The sequence below is a fragment of the Ostrinia nubilalis genome, chromosome 3, assembly GCF_963855985.1.
Source record: "Ostrinia nubilalis chromosome 3, ilOstNubi1.1, whole genome shotgun sequence".
NCBI lineage: Eukaryota > Metazoa > Arthropoda > Insecta > Lepidoptera > Crambidae > Ostrinia > Ostrinia nubilalis.
The window spans coordinates 14,504,228-14,523,163 of NC_087090.1; the positions used below are offsets into that span (position 1 = coordinate 14,504,228).

The window sequence follows — 18,936 nt, forward strand, 5'->3', positions numbered from 1 at the left end:
TTTTGTTTATTAAGGCTATTTATTTCATTCCTATAAAATAACATACCAAAGGTCTCTTTTGTACAACATCATATCAAAAATGTACACCATAATATAAATTTCGTCTCAGGTAAATGTTACCTAGCTACTCTCGTGATTTTCCCTATTTTCATGGCTATTACACATAAATATATTAATTATAGTCCTCTCACTTGCCTAGTCTCTGATAGGTACAAATGTTCATAATACCGTCCTGTCAAGTAATGCTGTACAAGATATCTACAATGTTACGAGTCCTAATTATTGTATTAATTCATTGTTAAGTGAAATCGAACCTTAAAAATATTGAATCTACAAAAATATGGAACATTGGATGGTCGGAGCGTTAAAAGAATATTGCACATGCGCGGAATACTGTGAAATCAGCAGAAGTGGATTTGCAAGTACTATTATAATAAAAATGCTCTATTTGTCGTTTATTTTTTGCAAACCAGAGCTTGGGGCCTTAGATATAAAGTTGGGCAGTGACAAGGTTGATTAGCTTTAGACATTCGAGAGTATTCTTTATTTACAGGCAAGAATTTCGCTTCCCAATAAAACACATAGAATAGCGTCAAATTAAAGATATGTAGTACAGCACAGGCACAACCTTAACTTCGAAAGGTTAAAATAACTGACTTAACGAGTTTGTTCGGATCACCAACCGTTGGTATTTGTACTTTGTCTCAAAGCAAAATAAGAAGACAATGCAGGAGGAAGAGACAACTGTTACAACAACATCGCCATTTTAAAACAACATGAAATAGAGTTAATTTGATTAACAAATAATGGAACACACAGTTTATTACAATCTGGCATGTAAAATTACTTTACAATTACAATAAAGTTAATTTCGGTCAAGAATAAAATGTAAAGGAAATTCAGTGGGCTATTCAGAAAACGATTTAGACATTTCGTGTTTCAACTGTCTCTCTCATTTTTAGTCGTAACAATAAATTCCACAGCGTGAGCGAGAATTAATTAAGTAAAGTTAAAGTTTTAAGTAGTGTTTTTTATAATCCACCGCGAACGGATTTCAAACTGGCAATTATCGAGATAATAGATCTAGTTGTTTTTATATTGTCTCCCTTCCTCACCCCAGGATGCCGTTTTAAGTGAGAGAGAAGTTTGAGCCGATATATCAAAATGGTTTTACAAAGTAGACCCCTGAACTTTGAATGCAAATAAACAAATTCATAAGTAGACAATAATGTTGCGTTCCATTAAAAGTCACATGATCTCGTCAAAGAGCACCACGGAATAAAATATACTTTCCACATAAAAAATCTCAATAAAAAGGAATATACCAAAGATTTTCATTGCATATAAATCTGTCGCCGATTACCAATCAATACTTTCTATACACCAATGTTAAATTACAATATAAAAATATTTTGCAAATATAATTAATTATACAACGTGTGGTTGAATTAACGCAAACAGAAATTTGTTCAGGTTAGGTTATTTTTTACCTAAAATACATAACATAGCTGTGTCATACTGAGACAAGAAATCACGCTCAGCAAATGCGCTTTCGCCTTTTTGAGATATAAGAATTTAATAAACATAAAAAAATCTTTAACAGTAATTAAGCATAAGCTGCATCAATTAAATATAATAAATACCAGCATTTGCGTTATTTCAATCACACGTTGCAGCACTAATACCCAATCTCGCTAGTTAGATGTTAGACATAAAATAATTTTATTACATTTCATTAATATAAGTAATAAGATATTATTAAAAAATATCAACCAAATTTTATTGCATGCATTTAATTTTAAATAAAATTAACAATATTACATTCTAAATAACACTGTTGGACGATTTTTATAGTCAAACTTTACAATAAAAAGTAGATAAAATTCTAAGTCACACAGGGACATGTTCTAGTAAGCCTAAGTTAAACATTGTTTAAAAAAACGCGTCATTTAAACAACAGAATGCTTACAACTAGAGAAATCAACGTATATATTACTATAACATCCTACCCTACGTGTTAATGCTTACAAATAAATGCTGTCTACAGTGGTCTATAGGTGATAATGATAATAACTGCTTTGCCTAGTAATCCACACTTGCTAGCTTACATGGTCACACGCGTCCCATTATTACATATCTGACAAATATTTTTTTCATAATTTGATATTCACGTTCTTATTTTACGTACTTCCCGGTCTTCATGGTTACTGGCAATCGTAGCGTATTATTAATTATCATCCATCATAAAAATTATCCGATTGGGTCAATTTGTAAATGTAATTTCTAGCAAGGTGGTGAACTATAGAGGTGTTATACCCACAGTCACGTGACTTATAGGGGGCGTGGCCCGTCAAAACGGCGCATGCGCAGAAAACAAACTTAATTATGTTACGACGCGACACGACGCCGTGGAATACACTTTATTTTGTTATACCGGCATTGAATTAGAACAGTACAATTTAGACTGTCGTCATAATTATAAACATGATCCACCTTACTAGAAAAACAGTGAAGCTCAAGTGCGGTTATACTTTTACAGACCTAAGTGGATTACTGGTCGGCGGGAAATCGGGCAATGGTTCTCTCTAAGATACACGTTGATACAACTAGCGATTGCGTATACTAAACCAAATATACGTATAGAGGTACATACATACCTGCGTGTAGCCACTAAATAACAAACTAACATGTACACTAAGAAAATAATGAAACCATATAAGCCAAATGTGTTAAAAATCGAGCTTCCGTCTCTTAAGTTAATAAAAATCTTATTTACACGTGTAATACCAAAACAATAATAGATTGATATTGTTTAAAAATTAATTATAAAAAAACAATAAAACGATTTTTTTGCTAAGCAATTAAAACAATAAATAGATGGCATCGTGCGAGCCAAGGCGAAGAGTACTGTCTGATAAAATGCTTTATGCCGATTCTCAGTACTTGTAATATACCCTTAAACCAATCGTAGGTGTCAAATGTGCGTCAGAAGTGCTATAGGTTCCTTAACAGTCGAAATTTCGAGTTGCTTAATCAACTAATACTGAAAGCACCATTTTATATTACCTAATTAATCAATTCTTATATAAATCCGATAGTTATAATTTTGAATTTTGAGGTTTTCTGAAGATCATGAAGGCGTATTAAGAAAATTGCTTATTATAGGATATAATTGGGGTCAATTTATCATTTTGTCTTAAGGCTAAAACAATTCATAAGTTGAAAATCATAATAAATATCGCCCTTTTTGTAGTTCTCCCTTAAATGGGATCTTGACATCCAAAACTTGTATAATAAAATATTTTAGTTACACATCATCTAGAATAATCCTGTGTAAAATGGCATCAAATACTACAAAACTAGTTTAATACTGAGACGATATCATAAGTTAGATGCAGCGTTTTTATTTCTATCGCAATGAAGCTTACCGTTTAAAACAAAACAAATATTCGTGTAGTAGCGGAATTCAAATGGCAGTCTACAGTAACTACGCGGTTATATTTTAATATAAATAAAAAATGGAAGAGCTAACGATATAATGACGAAACTATAAGGGTTCCTTGTCAGCCTACGGAACCCTAAAACCGGAAAATAATTAAAAAATGTGTCACAGTCGAAATTGATACAGTGATGACGTATAAAATCCGTAAGAATCTATGGCTGTATGAGCATTAGTTTTATATCTGGACATTTCGTAACACGTCAAATCGTACTAAATACTTCCCCAAAACATCAAACTGAAAATGTTTCCATTTTAGGATAGTTAATAACGAAGACAATGATTAAATTTGTGTTAGTAAAACGACATAAATACATAAATTGTTAAGACGGTCTCCTGGGACCGCTTTGGCTTTATTGGAAGTAAGCAACATACATCAGCCATCCTATTTCCAAATACGTAAATTGAGACAAAACTAACTTCAGAACTCGAGTATTTTTATGTTTTTAAAAGTTCAGAAGAACAAAGTGTTGTTGGTACACCATTTGCAAACATTTTCGACTATCACGACATTCTTTTTGACGACACATCAATGTAAACTTTAAGCAGCTGTAATAGAAGCGATTTTGTAACTAAAAATTATATTCTGATGTGCGGTCGACTGTACGACGTCATACTCCTTCTATATGATAGCATTAGTTAATACAATTAGATGCCAAGTCGATCTGATATTGTTCACCCGTTTAATAAAATAATTATTTAAATTACATTAGTAACTCATATGACACTCACGCGATTGACTTCTTATTGTCACGAATGCAATAATGAAAAATATATAATTAATAATCACTGCAGTACATAAAGATGTGTACACACGGCTCCTTACATAGGCATATTATTATACATACAATATATTACTGTGTACAGACCTTACGAGTAGTCTGTTTACACTATTTTCTATTTCATAATGTGATCAAAATACCTTAAGTGTTTTAATATTCCATACAACATTTATTATTATTTATATCTAAATTTTAATCTCATAGTTACAATCGGTAACTTATAATAACAGATGCGTAGAGACGGTTCAGAATAAGATAAATTATATGGCATTTTGTTTTTCATCACATAATACAAAATAGTGTAACGCCGAATAATATGACAGTGCGCGATCTTACTCACCTTAAGTGCTATATTTCACCTGATTTTACTTTTTATATCATAGTTATACAATAATTATATACATTACAATTATTCACAATCGTAGTTATCTAATCAATGTTTCAAGCGTCGTCCTGTTTATAAAAAATATTTACAAATTCGCTTAACTGGACACCTACCTTATTACCAGTCGAATTTGTTTAGAATCCGTGATTATGTTACAAGTCTATCGAGTTATGTTACAGCGCACAGAGAAGCAAGCGTCGGAGCTACGCCGAGCGGCGGCGGTCTATCGAACCGGACAAACTAAACTAAAACGTAGCGACCACGTCGACGAAGTATCCTAACTTACTCGTATTTGATCCCAAGCATGATATAGAAAGAGAAATCGTACCATCGAAGACGTACAAAAGAGGTAAACGGTTAAAAAGTCAAAATTTCACGCAGAGTCGAGGACGCACGCACAAGATTACCGCAAGCCGTCAGCGCTAAATAAAAAAAACATCACATATCCATCAGACGGACCACTTACGCACTAGGAAATACCTAAACTGTAAAATAGGTACAAACAACGTCCTCACTATCCAGAAGGCAAAATTGGCACTTAAGACGAAGTTCGCTCCTTTCTTTATGATCGTTTCGAGGAAGGTCGTCAGCGTCGCGGGCCGCGGCGCGGGCGCGAGCTCCGAGCACGCGCATTCGCAGCGCGGCCGCTCGCGAGCGTGGCGCGGCCGCTCGCGAGCATGGCGTGCGCGCTCGCGAGCGCTGTGCGCGGCCCGCAGCGGCGCGGGGGGCGGGGGCCGCGGCTATGTGGCCGGCGCGCTGTTCTGTGTCGGGTTGTACGGGTGGTTGGAGTTGCGCAACACTGTGTATACACTGTCCACCTTGCTTAGTTTCTCGAAAAACGGTATCAAGTCCAATAGTTCTGAATCTGTCATGTCGTCGAACCATGACGCGACAGGTACCTGCAAATAAAACATGTTATGAGATATGATTTCAAACGATAATATCTTGCAGACTGAAACAAAAGAGTGATGATTCAAATCTGAACCAGATTCAAATCTAACCTTATTATGTGCTGCGAATCAAATTCAACATTTACGTTGCAAAATAGCACATATAACTACTGAAAAAGATGCTAAAGCAGGGTTTCCCAAACCATGGGCCCTGCCTGTAGAACAACACACCACCCTACCGATCCAACCACTGGGCAGCGGGCGAAATTTCCTTTAGGTGGGTCCCAAGTTTGGGAACTTGTATTAGATGAGTCGTAGCCCAGACAACTTTGGGAACCACTGTGCTAATGTGTTTGGCACGATGTGTGATCATCTGTACATGCATACTCTACAAAACAAAATACTAGAAATACTATTAGAAACAGTGACTGTCATGGGTAGGCAGACAGCAGTTATCATCCAAGATACAGGAACAATGACATTAACATCATAAAACCTCATTGTCTCATTATCTACGTGTAACCGTGTTATCTTTTCTTATCATCCGCGCTGACTGGCCAGGACACTTGCCTTGAATGCAATTCCTATTGATACCAAAAACCAATGGCATCAGTCAAATATATTTTAAACAGAACTAAGTCTTTAGTTCACTCATGTTATCATCATTTTGTAGTCATTATTAGTGACTTTTTTAATTTTAATTTGCAGGTTAAAATTTTCAATCTCGTAAAACAAATTTTTACTTACTAGCACAGCGACAGAGTAGACTTTGTTCAACAGAGTAGGTATTGTTATAGTGCTCACCACTATAACAATACCTACTCTGAAAATAATACTTCTAATTTCCGTACCTTGTTTTACTTGTATAGCACAAGGTAGTTATTTCGAGGCCAAGAAAATTGATGTAATCTGGTGCATTCTTAGAAGTGAATACCGTAAAAGCAGTAGTGGCTTAAGTTATTTTAGATCGTGCAAAACTGATTAGCTGTATTTTACTGAATTACAATATAGGTCAGTCAAGAGGGGAGGGACGGATTCATTTCTTTTTTTCTAAAAGAAAAAGTTACAGTCATCAATATTAAATAATGAGGGAAAGACTGAAAAGAGTGAGAACGAAAGGGATAGAGAGACAGCGGGGAACAATAATACACATTGTTCCCCGCTGTACGTTTAGTTAGGTTAGTTCTTGCAGCATTTCCCACGTGGATTAAGCTGTGCATAAGTAAGATAAATATAAAGATAAAAATGTGAAAGCACACGAGTATTTTAACACTGTTTTATCTTTAAATGGAAACTTATAGCAAGTTGTAAATTCTACTAGCGATCCGCTCCGGCTTCTCATGATATTTTTTGCTGAAAACTGCATTAAAATCGGTTGCGTAGTTTCTTTAAACTTTATCTAAGCGTACAGAAAGCCTCCCGATTATGTCTATGTATAGATGTTTAGCTGTAAATGTCCCTAAAAATGTAAGATAAACACTCACAGCATTGTCCGGGTGGAATATGTACGAAGCTGGCGAGTTGTCGACGATGACGACGCGTCGGAGGTCGCGGCCGAGGCTGTTGAGGTCCTTCACGTAGTTGCCGCGGTGGAACACGCAGCTGTCGCGGAACAACCGCGCGCGGAACACGCCCCATCTAGAACAAATTGCGGAAAAAGTCAGTACAACTCCATTAAATAAGAAGCTGTACGGCCAACCTAGGGAGTGTAGGCCAAATCCTCCATTTGCATCTGGTAAATTAGAGAGTCGTTGTTGATACCCTGGGATGAAGATGTATGCGAATTAACGAGTCAGTGCCTCGATAGGCGAATCGATTAGAGTAAAAAGTTCATTGTGTAGAACATTTTGGTTTCCTATAAGCAATCAGCTTGTACTAAACATGCATTAACTGATTCCGATTAGGGCGTCCAGTATTTTCGATGTCGTTCTTCATTAGCTGACATGCTGGTGATGTAGTGCGTGTAGCTTCCATGAAGGTATGTAATAGATAGTTCCCCACACTAGGGTACTTTAGGGCCCCTTGGTGTCTATGTTCGCATCCCAAGGGGTTTTACTAAGGGGTCATTCCATGACAAATGTTACCGAGGGTGAAAATCTAAATATGTTCTTTTCGCATTAAATCTGATGAATTTTGAAAGTAAACATTCCAAATTATAATGTGCAACAAAAAAAATCTGATAGAAACAAGTAATTTTAAGTTATTAGTCTTCAAAGTCTATACTTAAGTCAACTATCTGAATGATCATTTTCTCTCTAATTATTGGTAATACGATTTCGAAAAAACTATCAATCTGTGAACCGTTTTGCCACTATATGATTTGAGGGTATTTATCATAGTATTGGTAGATAGCGTCATAGTCCCAAAAAAATGTATAATTATCAAGTTTTAAGTGTGTTTTCTTGTTACTTCGGCGATGTAACACCCGAAACAAAAAAACAGGTATTTGTTTTATTATTGTACCTTACACATGGATTAGGGTAACAATATTTGGTAAAAGTAAGGTCATGGTAGTAATGATTTCAAATACTAACTAATATCTGAGCATGATACTAATTTAGAATGTTTTTTTCTTGATTAAAAACTGTAACACCCGAAACGTTTCGGGTATTACATTTTTATTTATATGTCGATAATGTGTGTATATTGCTTGGAGAAATCAAAAAGTATTACTGTGAGGGTCCTTCGACCTCCCACTAGCGCTGACATCAGAAAAGGAGTCATAATTCTCTATTTAAGACTTTTTTGAAATGTCGACTTAACACTAAAATTAAGGTATTGCTAAAAAGTCTCGATGTTTGATATTTCCAATAAATATCGTAATTAGAAATTAACGTAATGCTATTTCAAGCCAAAAACAATAGAAAAAGCTATATGCTGAGGAAAAATTAAACTTGAACTTTGTATATTTTAAAAAAAAAGCTGCTTCGTAATTGCAAACCAGAATTCGCTCTGTTTGTGTTTATTTGTTGTACTCCTTATTTTGTAGTACCTAGAGACTAATAAAACACCGATTTTATCGATAAAACGCGTTGAATTTTCGTACTCGTAACACCCGAAACAAAGAAAAAGTTCATAAAAAAATAGTAAAACGTTTTACGTAACAGTGATTGTATGTTACATGATTTGGAAATTTCATACTTTAGAAGTCCTGTAAGTTTTAGGTATGATTCCTTAAGAAAATTCGCTAAATTTCGAGTAAATGCAGCAACAGTCAGAACATAGAGGCAAAATCTCGTAACGCCCGAAACGCACACTTTTTGACTCATATTTTCGTTATCCTACATTCTAAGCTGTACAAACTTTATTATTTAGATAAAACAACTAAAAACGGACAGATTGAGACACTAACATTATTAAAATACTATTTCAAAATACATGAAATTGTTTAAAATGTGTGTACGAACGTAACACCCGAAACGATGGAATGACCCTAAGGTCGATGGGGGTCCAGCAGGTCAGCCACGGGGTCGGCGTACTTGGCGAGCGAGGCGGTAAACAGTACGCACTCGTACAGTTCTCCACAGCGCCGCAGGAACTGTCCACGCGCCGCGGTCTATACTGTAGCCTGTATACTGTCTACACTGTGCTCACCTGTCCAGCAGGTCAGCCACGGGGTCGGCGTACTTGGCGAGCGAGGCGGTGAACAGTACGCACTCGTACAGTTCACCACAGCGCCGCAGGAACTGTCCACGCGCCGCTGTCTATACTGTAGCCTGTATACTGTCTACACTGTGCTCACCTGTCCAAGAGGTCAGCCACGGGGTCGGCGTACTTGGCGAGCGAGGCGGTGAACAGTACGCACTCGTACAGTTCACCACAGCGCCGCAGGAACTGTCCACGCGCCGCTGTCTATACTGTAGCCTGTATACTGTCAACACTGTGCTCACCTGTCCAACAGGTCAGCCACGGGGTCGGCGTACTTGGCGAGCGAGGCGGTGAATAGTACGCACTCGTACAGTTCACCACAGCGCCGCAGGAACTCATCCACGTGCGGCCGTTTCAACACGTACACCTGGTGCACCGCGCCGTCTATCTCTACCGGCACCACGAAGTCTGCGTTGTTTATGGGCTGGAAGAGAGATTTGATGGTTAACAACTTGACTCTACATATAATTATCGCGTCACTAAGGGTACCTCCAAACTTGAAGGCGCCCTAAACTATTTTATTAACGGGTATTTGGCACCACCTTTTGCAGTTGGGCGCCACTGGAGAGTAAAGTCCTGTCAGTTGACTAAGATGTGGAGCCAACAGGTGGGTGATAGAAGAACTATCACATTTGCAACCACCAGGTGAGAGCGCAATCAAGGAAATCGTCATTGAAGTACGTTGACGTTTGTAAGCTGTCAAAATGCGATGCTGTATAATTCTGTATACACGGTGGGGAGAAGCTATTATTTTACGGGACATGTCATAGCAACCTAGGTTTATTAGCAGCTCGAAAATTGCCACAATTCGCAGATTCGGTCCCGGTATCGCTTTAGTGTTCTGCGTTTGCAATTCATCTTGACGAGATGATTAAGTATGCTGCAGTGCTTTCAGAAGCCTAAGCATAGATCTTAGTTACAATAGCTTAACAATAGATCGGGTGGTAAGCTACCCTGGCACAATGCCAGAATCCGTTAAAGCTTGCATACAACGCTATTCGTAACAGCTTATTATGATTTGGAAAAATATGTTACTGCTTGAAACAATATGGTTATTGTTACACTAAAGACTGTTTATTTTCACTTCCTCTTTTATAGCACTCACACAAGGAATGTGCATTCGTAAAGAAAGATTAGGGAAAACTAATCTGTCTTAATTCACCTTCGTGTTCACGTGATATTAATATCACGATATGACTGCAATCAAAAAGTCGTCAACTAATGATGCAAGTAAGTAATTCAAGAACACATACAATGAGGACATTACAGGTAGTAATGGCTTCTGCCTTTGTCCTTCGAGCAAGAATTTAAAACAATACTTGTATTCTGACTATCCAAAAGAAAGTAACATGGAAAACATATTAAAATACAAACATACAATACAGTGCCATAAAGTATTATGAACTATGACAATCGTCGAGTCATAGTTAGTTACTTGAAAGCCTTTTCAACAACTACGAAGCAACATAACAATACTTATGAGGTTGTATGGACGGCAATACATAAGGTGCCACAGTGTATCTTATTTATTTGTAAAAGTTGCGATTTTTTGCAACAAAAAATATGTAATCGTTGTTGCGTTTGTAACTTTGTACTTTACTGCACTATCTTTCCTCCATTATTAAATGCAGTAACAAACAAAAGTACGTTATATTTACGATACATAAACTGATTGTTTACAAACACCAAGTTCCATTTCAATATAATGAATAATATCAATGTCAAGTTGACTCATCGCACGAGAACTAAAACAATTTGAATCGATGAATAACTTAATCATCATCCGATAAATTGTGTTTTCTATCCAATTTTAATTACGCAATTTATAGATCTAATTAGTTGGTCAATGGATTAATTGAATCATGACGTTCAATTGCATATAAATAATAATTAATATTATCCATTTGTTACGTAAAATACGATTTAGTGATATAATAAATCAAAATCGACGACTCGAAACCGTTTTTTGTTCTGTTATGTAGTAAATAATTGCTATACGATCAAAAATAGTATAGGTATTTCTTTGCCCATCAATTTGTAACGGATCACGTAGTTTAGTTAATCATTCTCAAGAGTAGGCAGAGGTTGGGAATTCGATCATCAAAAGGCACAGTAGTCACATAAAAAGTTTATTGGCTGTATTTTGTTTATACCAGATTTTCTTTAGGACATGGAATTCTTCTACTAAAACGATTAGATGTTAGTGGTTTAGTTAGACTACGGTTTGAAGGTACTGGATTCGACGAAATCTCTACAGAATAAATGTTTAGTTAGGATTTCAAATACATAGTATGTTCCCACAGAAATATGATTCCGTTCTTTCTAAGACACATTGAGAGAGTAATATCTACGCAAACAGGACCTTGGACAAATCTAATAAAAAAAACCAGACCCATCAATGAATGACTCTTGCCATTTGTGCCATTTGCCACTAAAAATTATATAAGGTTGCAGTTTTCGCGCAGCAATAACTACCTTATCCAATCCCATTGTGACTCAACTTTGATTGACTAGTCACACAATCGATCCCAACGTCCAAACCAAGGTCGGAGCCTTGACATGCGAGGAGCTGACCAAAAAGGCACAACAATACAGCAATAGAACACATGGTGCACGACACATTGTATGCAGAAACGTGAAATCGTGTAATGATGGTCATTAAATGTATTTTATTACCAACAAGCATTCGCGGTATTCACCTGCGACCGGGGACTCCATTGTTTCATTTATTAGTCACCTTATTAATGCAAAATTGTATATTTATTTTGCTGCATATTAGAAACTTGACTGCGAAATTGCGATGTTAGATTTTCTTGAATTTGTGTCGACTAAACGAATTATGAGCAAGGTTTTTGGGAAATTGGCTGTTGAAACAACCTTTGTCGAGGACGAATTATTCGGCAACTTAATTATGAAGCTGAAATTATAACTTTTAGGAAGAAAGCGGTGATGATATTAAAAAGCTTTTTGTCGCACTTTTAACGAGCCAGAAGATAAAAACAGATTTAATAATGGGCGAAGCAATATAAGCTTAAATGAAAAATATAATTAATAAATCTTCTAAGCACAGTAGTTTGAGCCAAGAATTTTGTACCCAGAAGTGACTATGAAAAACCTAACACCTAATAGAAAGTATTCCATGTACCTTAGAATCAACCTTCAAAAAAATGAATGTAGCAATTTTTGCTTACTACACTTTTACAACCATTGTAAAACTACAGTTATTAAGTAAGCTGAACACGCAAGAAAGCAAAAGGCCTTTATTATTATTTATAAATAGCTTTGATATAAAACTATTTGCGTGCGTGTCAGAGTTCATTTCACAGGCGTGGCTAAAAATAGCGAATCATTTCACCTTTGTAAACTAGATCGCACGTTTCAGTCGGAAGAGAAATCGATTAAGTAGGCTCGCCTGTCACTAGATGCCCTTTAGTATGATGAATTGCTATATCAATAAGTTTAGTTAGAGCATGGCATAAAACCACCAACCTGACTGAGCGAATGGACATCTTTTTTTTGTGAAGGAAATGTGTATCAAACTTGTTGCAGCCCCCGAAGGATGCTATGAGAGAGACCTTGTCATATAGCGACCAGCCCCCTAAAAACTGCGCGTTTAACTCAAGCCACTATTTCGCAAGATTTCGCAAGTATCGCAGTTCGCATAAAAGGAAAATCTGCGGTATCCAAAGATGATGTCACTAGCAATAACCATAGATAAATAGAGTTTATACGGAACATAACTCGACCGATCAGCACAGAATACCTTCTGCATTCGCCTATAGCTATTCAGCTGTTAAGACGAAATAGGTCTAGCTCCTTAAAGTATGCTTCTACAACATAATTTATACGTCCTGTACGAATAAATTTAATGGCAAAAGGGGAGTTCCTTTAACCTAGCGAGCGTCAGAGCGCTATAGCGCCGAGCTGTCTTCTACTATGACGACGTTTACTGTCCGACAGTCCAAGGCACATAAGATTCTACATTTTTGTTCCAAATTACCCCAAATAACAACGACTTAAGATAGTGGATTCCTCGATGCGCCCTGGTTACATGCGCTATGAATGGGTTCCATTTGACGAAGTTATAATCGAGTGATTCTACTGAAACAACCTCCATAGGATACGTACAGATCGTAGGTTGGAAATGCACATGACTCACCGTTTGCTCCAGACGTTAAAACCTACGTTTTTTTTATCGGGAACAGTGTGACTCATTTGGAAAAATATGCCATCGCACAATGAAGCTGTTTTAAAGCAAATGCCACTTGAGACAATAGGATCAACTTCAGGCATGATTTAAATAACTAATAAGGATTGATATTTTGTACAATTAGTCGTCTCATGCAGTCTCAAGAGCATACAGCTTAATGAACTGCCTTATAGGGTTAATTGATTTGTCAAAATGATTCTGCTAAACGATTACATACTTCCAATTCATTTGTGCAAGACTGATGCAAGCGATATTATTAGGCACCAAAACTGAAAGAAAATTAACTGCTAATTTGTATAATTAATTTATTACACGGGGAAACATTTCCCTTGTGTCTTTAATAACTCAACTTGAGTTATTGGCCAAATAATGTTATCCAGAAACAAAATTCAAATTCTGTATTGGTATGTATGTAGGTCCTTTTCAGGGCACTTACACACGTCCCAAATTCCCAATATAGCATGGCCTACTAACACTTCGGGACAACTTAACGGTTGGTGCTGAGAACTGAAGAAGTGGCGAAAGAAAGTCAACTTTGTGAAAAAAAGTTTAGTGATTTTGGTTAACCAATGTCCAGTGTCTTAAGTAGCTCAGATGGTCCGGCATGCAAAAGGTCGTGGATTCGATTCCCGCCTTAGAAAGTTCGATTTTTTCAAGTTAATCATAATTTAGTTTGAGAAGCGACTCCAACCACTAGCTAACCCCTATCATATCAGACAGGGTCGGTATTTTTAGTCGAGCCGCAGTAGTTGCTCTGCGATTTCTAAGGCTTCGACTACTGAGGGGGCGTCTAACCTGTTACCTGCGTCTGTGTTATGAATATTGCCCGTATTATTTTCATATGCAGATAATTTCCGCAAAATAGTGGTATCTTAAAAAAACAAATACATGTAAACAACCAGTCGCATATTTACCAAATCAAAGTAAATAAATAGTAATCAAAATATAATTGCAAAAAAATAATTAAAATACGTTTGCCACTGCCTCAGTCTTGTTAAACCGTTTTAATTAAAATCTCTGCTCTGTCTCTGTGATAAGCTGAAACGATATTATACCTGTTAGAACAACGTAGATAATAACATTAAAACGTTTATGAATAAGAGGGCAATTAATTTACTTCTCATTTTCGTTAAAGGTCAAATTAAAGCCCTAATAACGTGCCTCAGGAAAAAACCCTTAGCACGAACCTAATTCCGTAACAAGGAGCCCCAGTAACACGCAACCCGAGCCGCTGTTTTAGCCTCTATTTTCATATTAATCAAGTTGTTCCCGTTCGTAAACAGAGAGGCCCTTTGGTGTTCGTCCCGGCGCCGCGCCCGCACGCTCTAGTTAATATACTGAAAAGTCGAAACAAGTCTTCAAACCGGAAAAGTATTCTCGCTGAGTTAATAAAAACATTGCCTATTACTCGTATTATGAAACTTTGAACAGTTCGCTTTCCAAAAAACGAACATTCGCTATTTACTAACGCAAAAATAACGTTATACGATCACGTAACGAAAACGATAATTGATTTTATATTACACCGCAATCACTGAAGTAAGTATGACAATACGATAAATGGTTAGTTAGCCAGCATTTGTAAAAATATTGAAAACATAAATCAAGTAACTTGTAAACGCATTTTTCGTCCGCATCCCGACAAGACAGTGGCCGTCCTATCATAATAAAAATTCAATTGTAAAAATTAATTTCAAAGAAATAAGTTGAAACATAATAATTAGGCGATGTTGTAATTAAAGGACCAGCATACAGGAATAGTACCTATTTTAATAGAAACTAAACATGGACGTTAAAAGGGTACGCCGAGATCTCTCGGTACACCTAAGACAAGTTCTCGCATAAAATGTAGATTAGCTGCAATGGCCAACGTCAGTTTTATTCCTAGGTAGGCAGTAACGAACTTCAAACCAGATATTCATAATTAAAACACCGTTTGTAAGCAATGCCTTTGCCTTTTACAGGGCCGTACCGTGAGTGTAGGGGGCCCTGGGCTAATACTACTTAGGGGCTCACCTCGTTCGTTCGTTCGTTCTTTTCAGCCAAATGACGTCCACTGCTGGACAAAGGCCTCTCCCAAGGTTTTCCATAATGAACGGTCCTGCGCTGCCCGCATCCAGGCTCTTCCCGCGACCTTTACCAGATCGTCGGTCCACCTAGTAGGAGGCCTGCCCACGGTACGTCTTCCAGCCCGTGGTTGCCACTCGAGAACTTTCCTGCCCCAACGGCCATCGTCTCTACGAGCTATGTGCCCCGCCCACTGCCACTTGATTTTATCAATTCTGCGAGCTATGTCGGTTACTTTGGTTCTCCTGCGGATCTCCTCATTTCTGATTCGATCACGCAGGGAAACTCCGAGCATAGCCCGCTCCATCACCTACTATACTCTTTCGCATTATCGTCTATTTATTACTTCGACTTGACTTAGCTGGGGGCCCCTTGAATCCCAGGGGTCCTGGGCTGAAGAACAAAAAGCCATATGGTAGATCCGGCCCTGTCTATTTGCCTTTGCACCACTCTCTGGTAAATTGCGGCAACTCAGCTTCATTTTGAAATGCAAAAAGTCCGCAAACGATTGGTATTAGGTACGATTATGATAATTCGCCTTACGTAATTGTTTCATCACTGATTAGCAGAATAGTTCGGCGGGTCTGGCATTCCGCGAAGGTCAAGTTTCGTAAAACTGTGCAGTTTTGCACAATAAACTCTCCTGCCTTAACTTAGGGGCCGTTATCGGTTAATGATAGTCGGTCTTATCAGGTGACAACTTACGACTCGTTGCGGGCATCGCTGATATCGACGATTCGACTTTTTTTAACAAAACGTCATAAGACAATGACTATTTATCGGAAATCAATCATGTGATGATTGTGAAGATTCTTTCCCACATTTAAACGACTCATTATACTTTTAAAAACCATGATACTGTAAAGAACACATAAAATGTGAATGTAGAATAAAATAAAATAGTAAGCCATTGTTATCAATAACTAAGCATAAAAAGGATTAATGACCAACAACAAAAAATCAGAAGAATGATAATAAAGTTATAATCTGTTGCACATTCCAAGGTTATTCAGATAAGATAATAGGTATTTACTGATAAAACTTTACTTCAATTGTCTGAGCATATTGCTCCCAGTATTTGTTAGAAATAATATTATGTGTTTGATAAAATGATAATAACTTAGCTGTATGAGCTGTATCCAATGTAAATAAGTAGAGGGTATAATTAATATCCATTCTTGATTCTTGTATAATTTGAATTATTTTAAGTCAAAAATGTTTATATTAACATGTTGAACACTACAAGGCTCAATAGTGAGCCTTGAACAATAAGTTTACTATTGTGTCATACCTCAATGCTCAGTTGTTAAAATGTGTGCCAAAACATGACAGAAGGTGACAATATCTAACCACAAATCACCACCAAAAATGGTCAGATAACACATATCAATCATTACATTCATGTTCCCATTAAAACCACAGACGGAAAATTATGTAAAAAACCAGTCCAATTAGAAATATTTGCTAACTTTCAATTACAACACTTCCTTGTAGTGGACAGAAACATGTTATTAAAATCAATTTTAGTTAATAAGAGTTGGAATTTTATGTTTTTGCTCACAAGAATCTTTCTACGTAATTGTTGGACGTCTTTTCAACGTACAAGATAATCACATGAAGCAGCTAAGATAATTGCTGAATTGTGCGATTGTGTTTAACTAATGGCATGAGTCACGAGGATATAAGACTAGATAGTCAATTAAGAGTGTATAATTTCTGAGCATTTAGTAATATATGTCTTCATTTCGATAAATCAAAAAAACTTTTTATACAGAATATTCTGTGCGTCAAGTAATAAATAAAGATAAAGAAATAGTAGTTTTAAAATTTCCTACAAATAAAAATTGTTTATGACGACTGATTGCTCTGGTAGTTTGTGTATAGGATTGCTATATTCACTGCAATTGCAGGTTCAAATCCTGTAAAGGACAAAGATTATGGCAAGCTTAACTTCCCCAAATGTCACTAACATCTGTTAGTCTTTAAAATAATGCCCTACAACAAAACAATTGACTTGTGAAGGCACATTGGACAACTAATTTGTTCAATTACTGAACATAAATATCTTACATCATAGAATGAGTTTGTTGAACAAGTTACAAGCTTTTGTCCAATAACTATGAGTAGGTAATTAGTATTTGAGGAAAAGAATGTAGGCCACTTTGTTCTGTGGGTTAATCACCTACACCTCATTAACCTAATAGAAGGTAAACTTTTGTAAATAAGCTTTGTTACTACTAAATACCAATAAGTGGTTCATTGTTAGGGCTATTACTGAATATTAGCAAAAAGGTAAATATGCATTAGGACTAATTGGCTTGCAGGTGTAAATAAACAAATTAATTACATGTTCAATAGTATTATAAGATTGGACAGATTGTTTGGCTTGTATTTACAATAACAATGTAGGTAAATGAATAAGGTTTTTTTTTTATTAACAACTAATATTTCTCATTTCAAGTGCCAAGGGCTCAAGGGTTTTCTCATTTGTAAGGATAATTTTCAAAACATTCATGCATATTAATATCATGTTTAAATAGGTCTTACAATACTTATTAGATAATAGAAAATTGTAAACATACCTTGAAGGAGCTGTGCACTAATGTTTCATCGAGGTCTATGACCATACACTTTTTATGCATATCCTGATGTCTCACTGGTGGCAACAAGGGTCTGGGGGCATGGTCGTGCATAACCAGGAGCGGAGGGGAAGCCCTGCCGTCGATGCTATTCGTGCCATTCCCGCCGGGAGGGCCCTTGCCTCGGCCGCCGCGCCAGCAACACAACAGCGATCGCAGGAAACCACCGCTCCCGCTCGACTTCTTACTCCCCAAAGGAGTAGACCCTGACACTGGTGTCCCATCACCTTCATTATGCTGCCCGCCAGGGGATGACCCTAAAACAACCATCACAACTTTAACACCGACCAAATCACACACGCGGAAGCCCAATTTTCATGTGGGACTGGTCTAAGGAAAGACAAGCTCTCAAGGTTGCTCCTAAGAATGTTATCGCGTTCACACGTTCCAACTGTTTACCTCGAGCTTCGCACACTTGAGACGTAATTCAAAGGATACAATACGTTCAACAGATCACTGATTTATCTTCGATCACGACCAACAAATATTTACGAATCATGTAGAGGTAACACTATACGCTCTAATTTGATGCTAGTAGGTAACAGGTGTAATTCGGTTTAGATTTACCTCTGTCGGATCCATAATTGTTTAATTGTTCGTCATCCCGTGACACCTGAGTTATAATGGACGATGCGTCCATTTAAACATTTGTTTTGGGCCCTAACACAAATGGCAACGACGTTTTTGTAAAATTTTAACACCATAAAACTATTTTTTATCTCCCTTCTATCTTACAAAATGGCAGGCTCTTGGCAAATATGAGCAGCAATGGTGCCAACCTAAAGAATGTAAATAGCGTCTATCGCTTTCTTCTCA

General features: G+C 37.0%; 1 protein-coding gene across 1 annotated transcript; it reads right to left on the reverse strand.

Annotated features, from left to right (window-relative positions):
• Positions 1 to 18,879, reverse strand: LOC135088056 (carboxy-terminal domain RNA polymerase II polypeptide A small phosphatase 1). Its single transcript, XM_063982942.1, has 5 exons — positions 18,688 to 18,879; positions 18,064 to 18,377; positions 9,447 to 9,628; positions 7,041 to 7,194; positions 1 to 5,565 (listed from the first exon to the last, which is right to left on the reverse strand). Exons 1-5 carry the CDS (start codon positions 18,758 to 18,760, stop codon positions 5,407 to 5,409), a joined length of 882 nt encoding a protein of 293 aa, XP_063839012.1. The 5' UTR covers positions 18,761 to 18,879; the 3' UTR covers positions 1 to 5,406.
• Between the last annotated feature and the right edge of the window lie 57 nt (positions 18,880 to 18,936).

Bases quoted from the DNA above. Each gene is read 5' to 3' on its own strand.
- LOC135088056 (XM_063982942.1), bottom strand. From the start codon at position 18,760: ATGGACGCATCGTCCATTATAACTCAGGTGTCACGGGATGACGAACAA. The intron at 18,378-18,687 runs GTAAATCTAAAC...TGGTTGTTTTAG, and splicing joins CAATTATGGATCCGACAGAG to GGTCATCCCCTGGCGGGCAG. The intron at 7,195-9,446 runs GTGAGCACAGTG...AATTTGTTCTAG, and splicing joins GTGGCTGACCTGTTGGACAG to ATGGGGCGTGTTCCGCGCGC.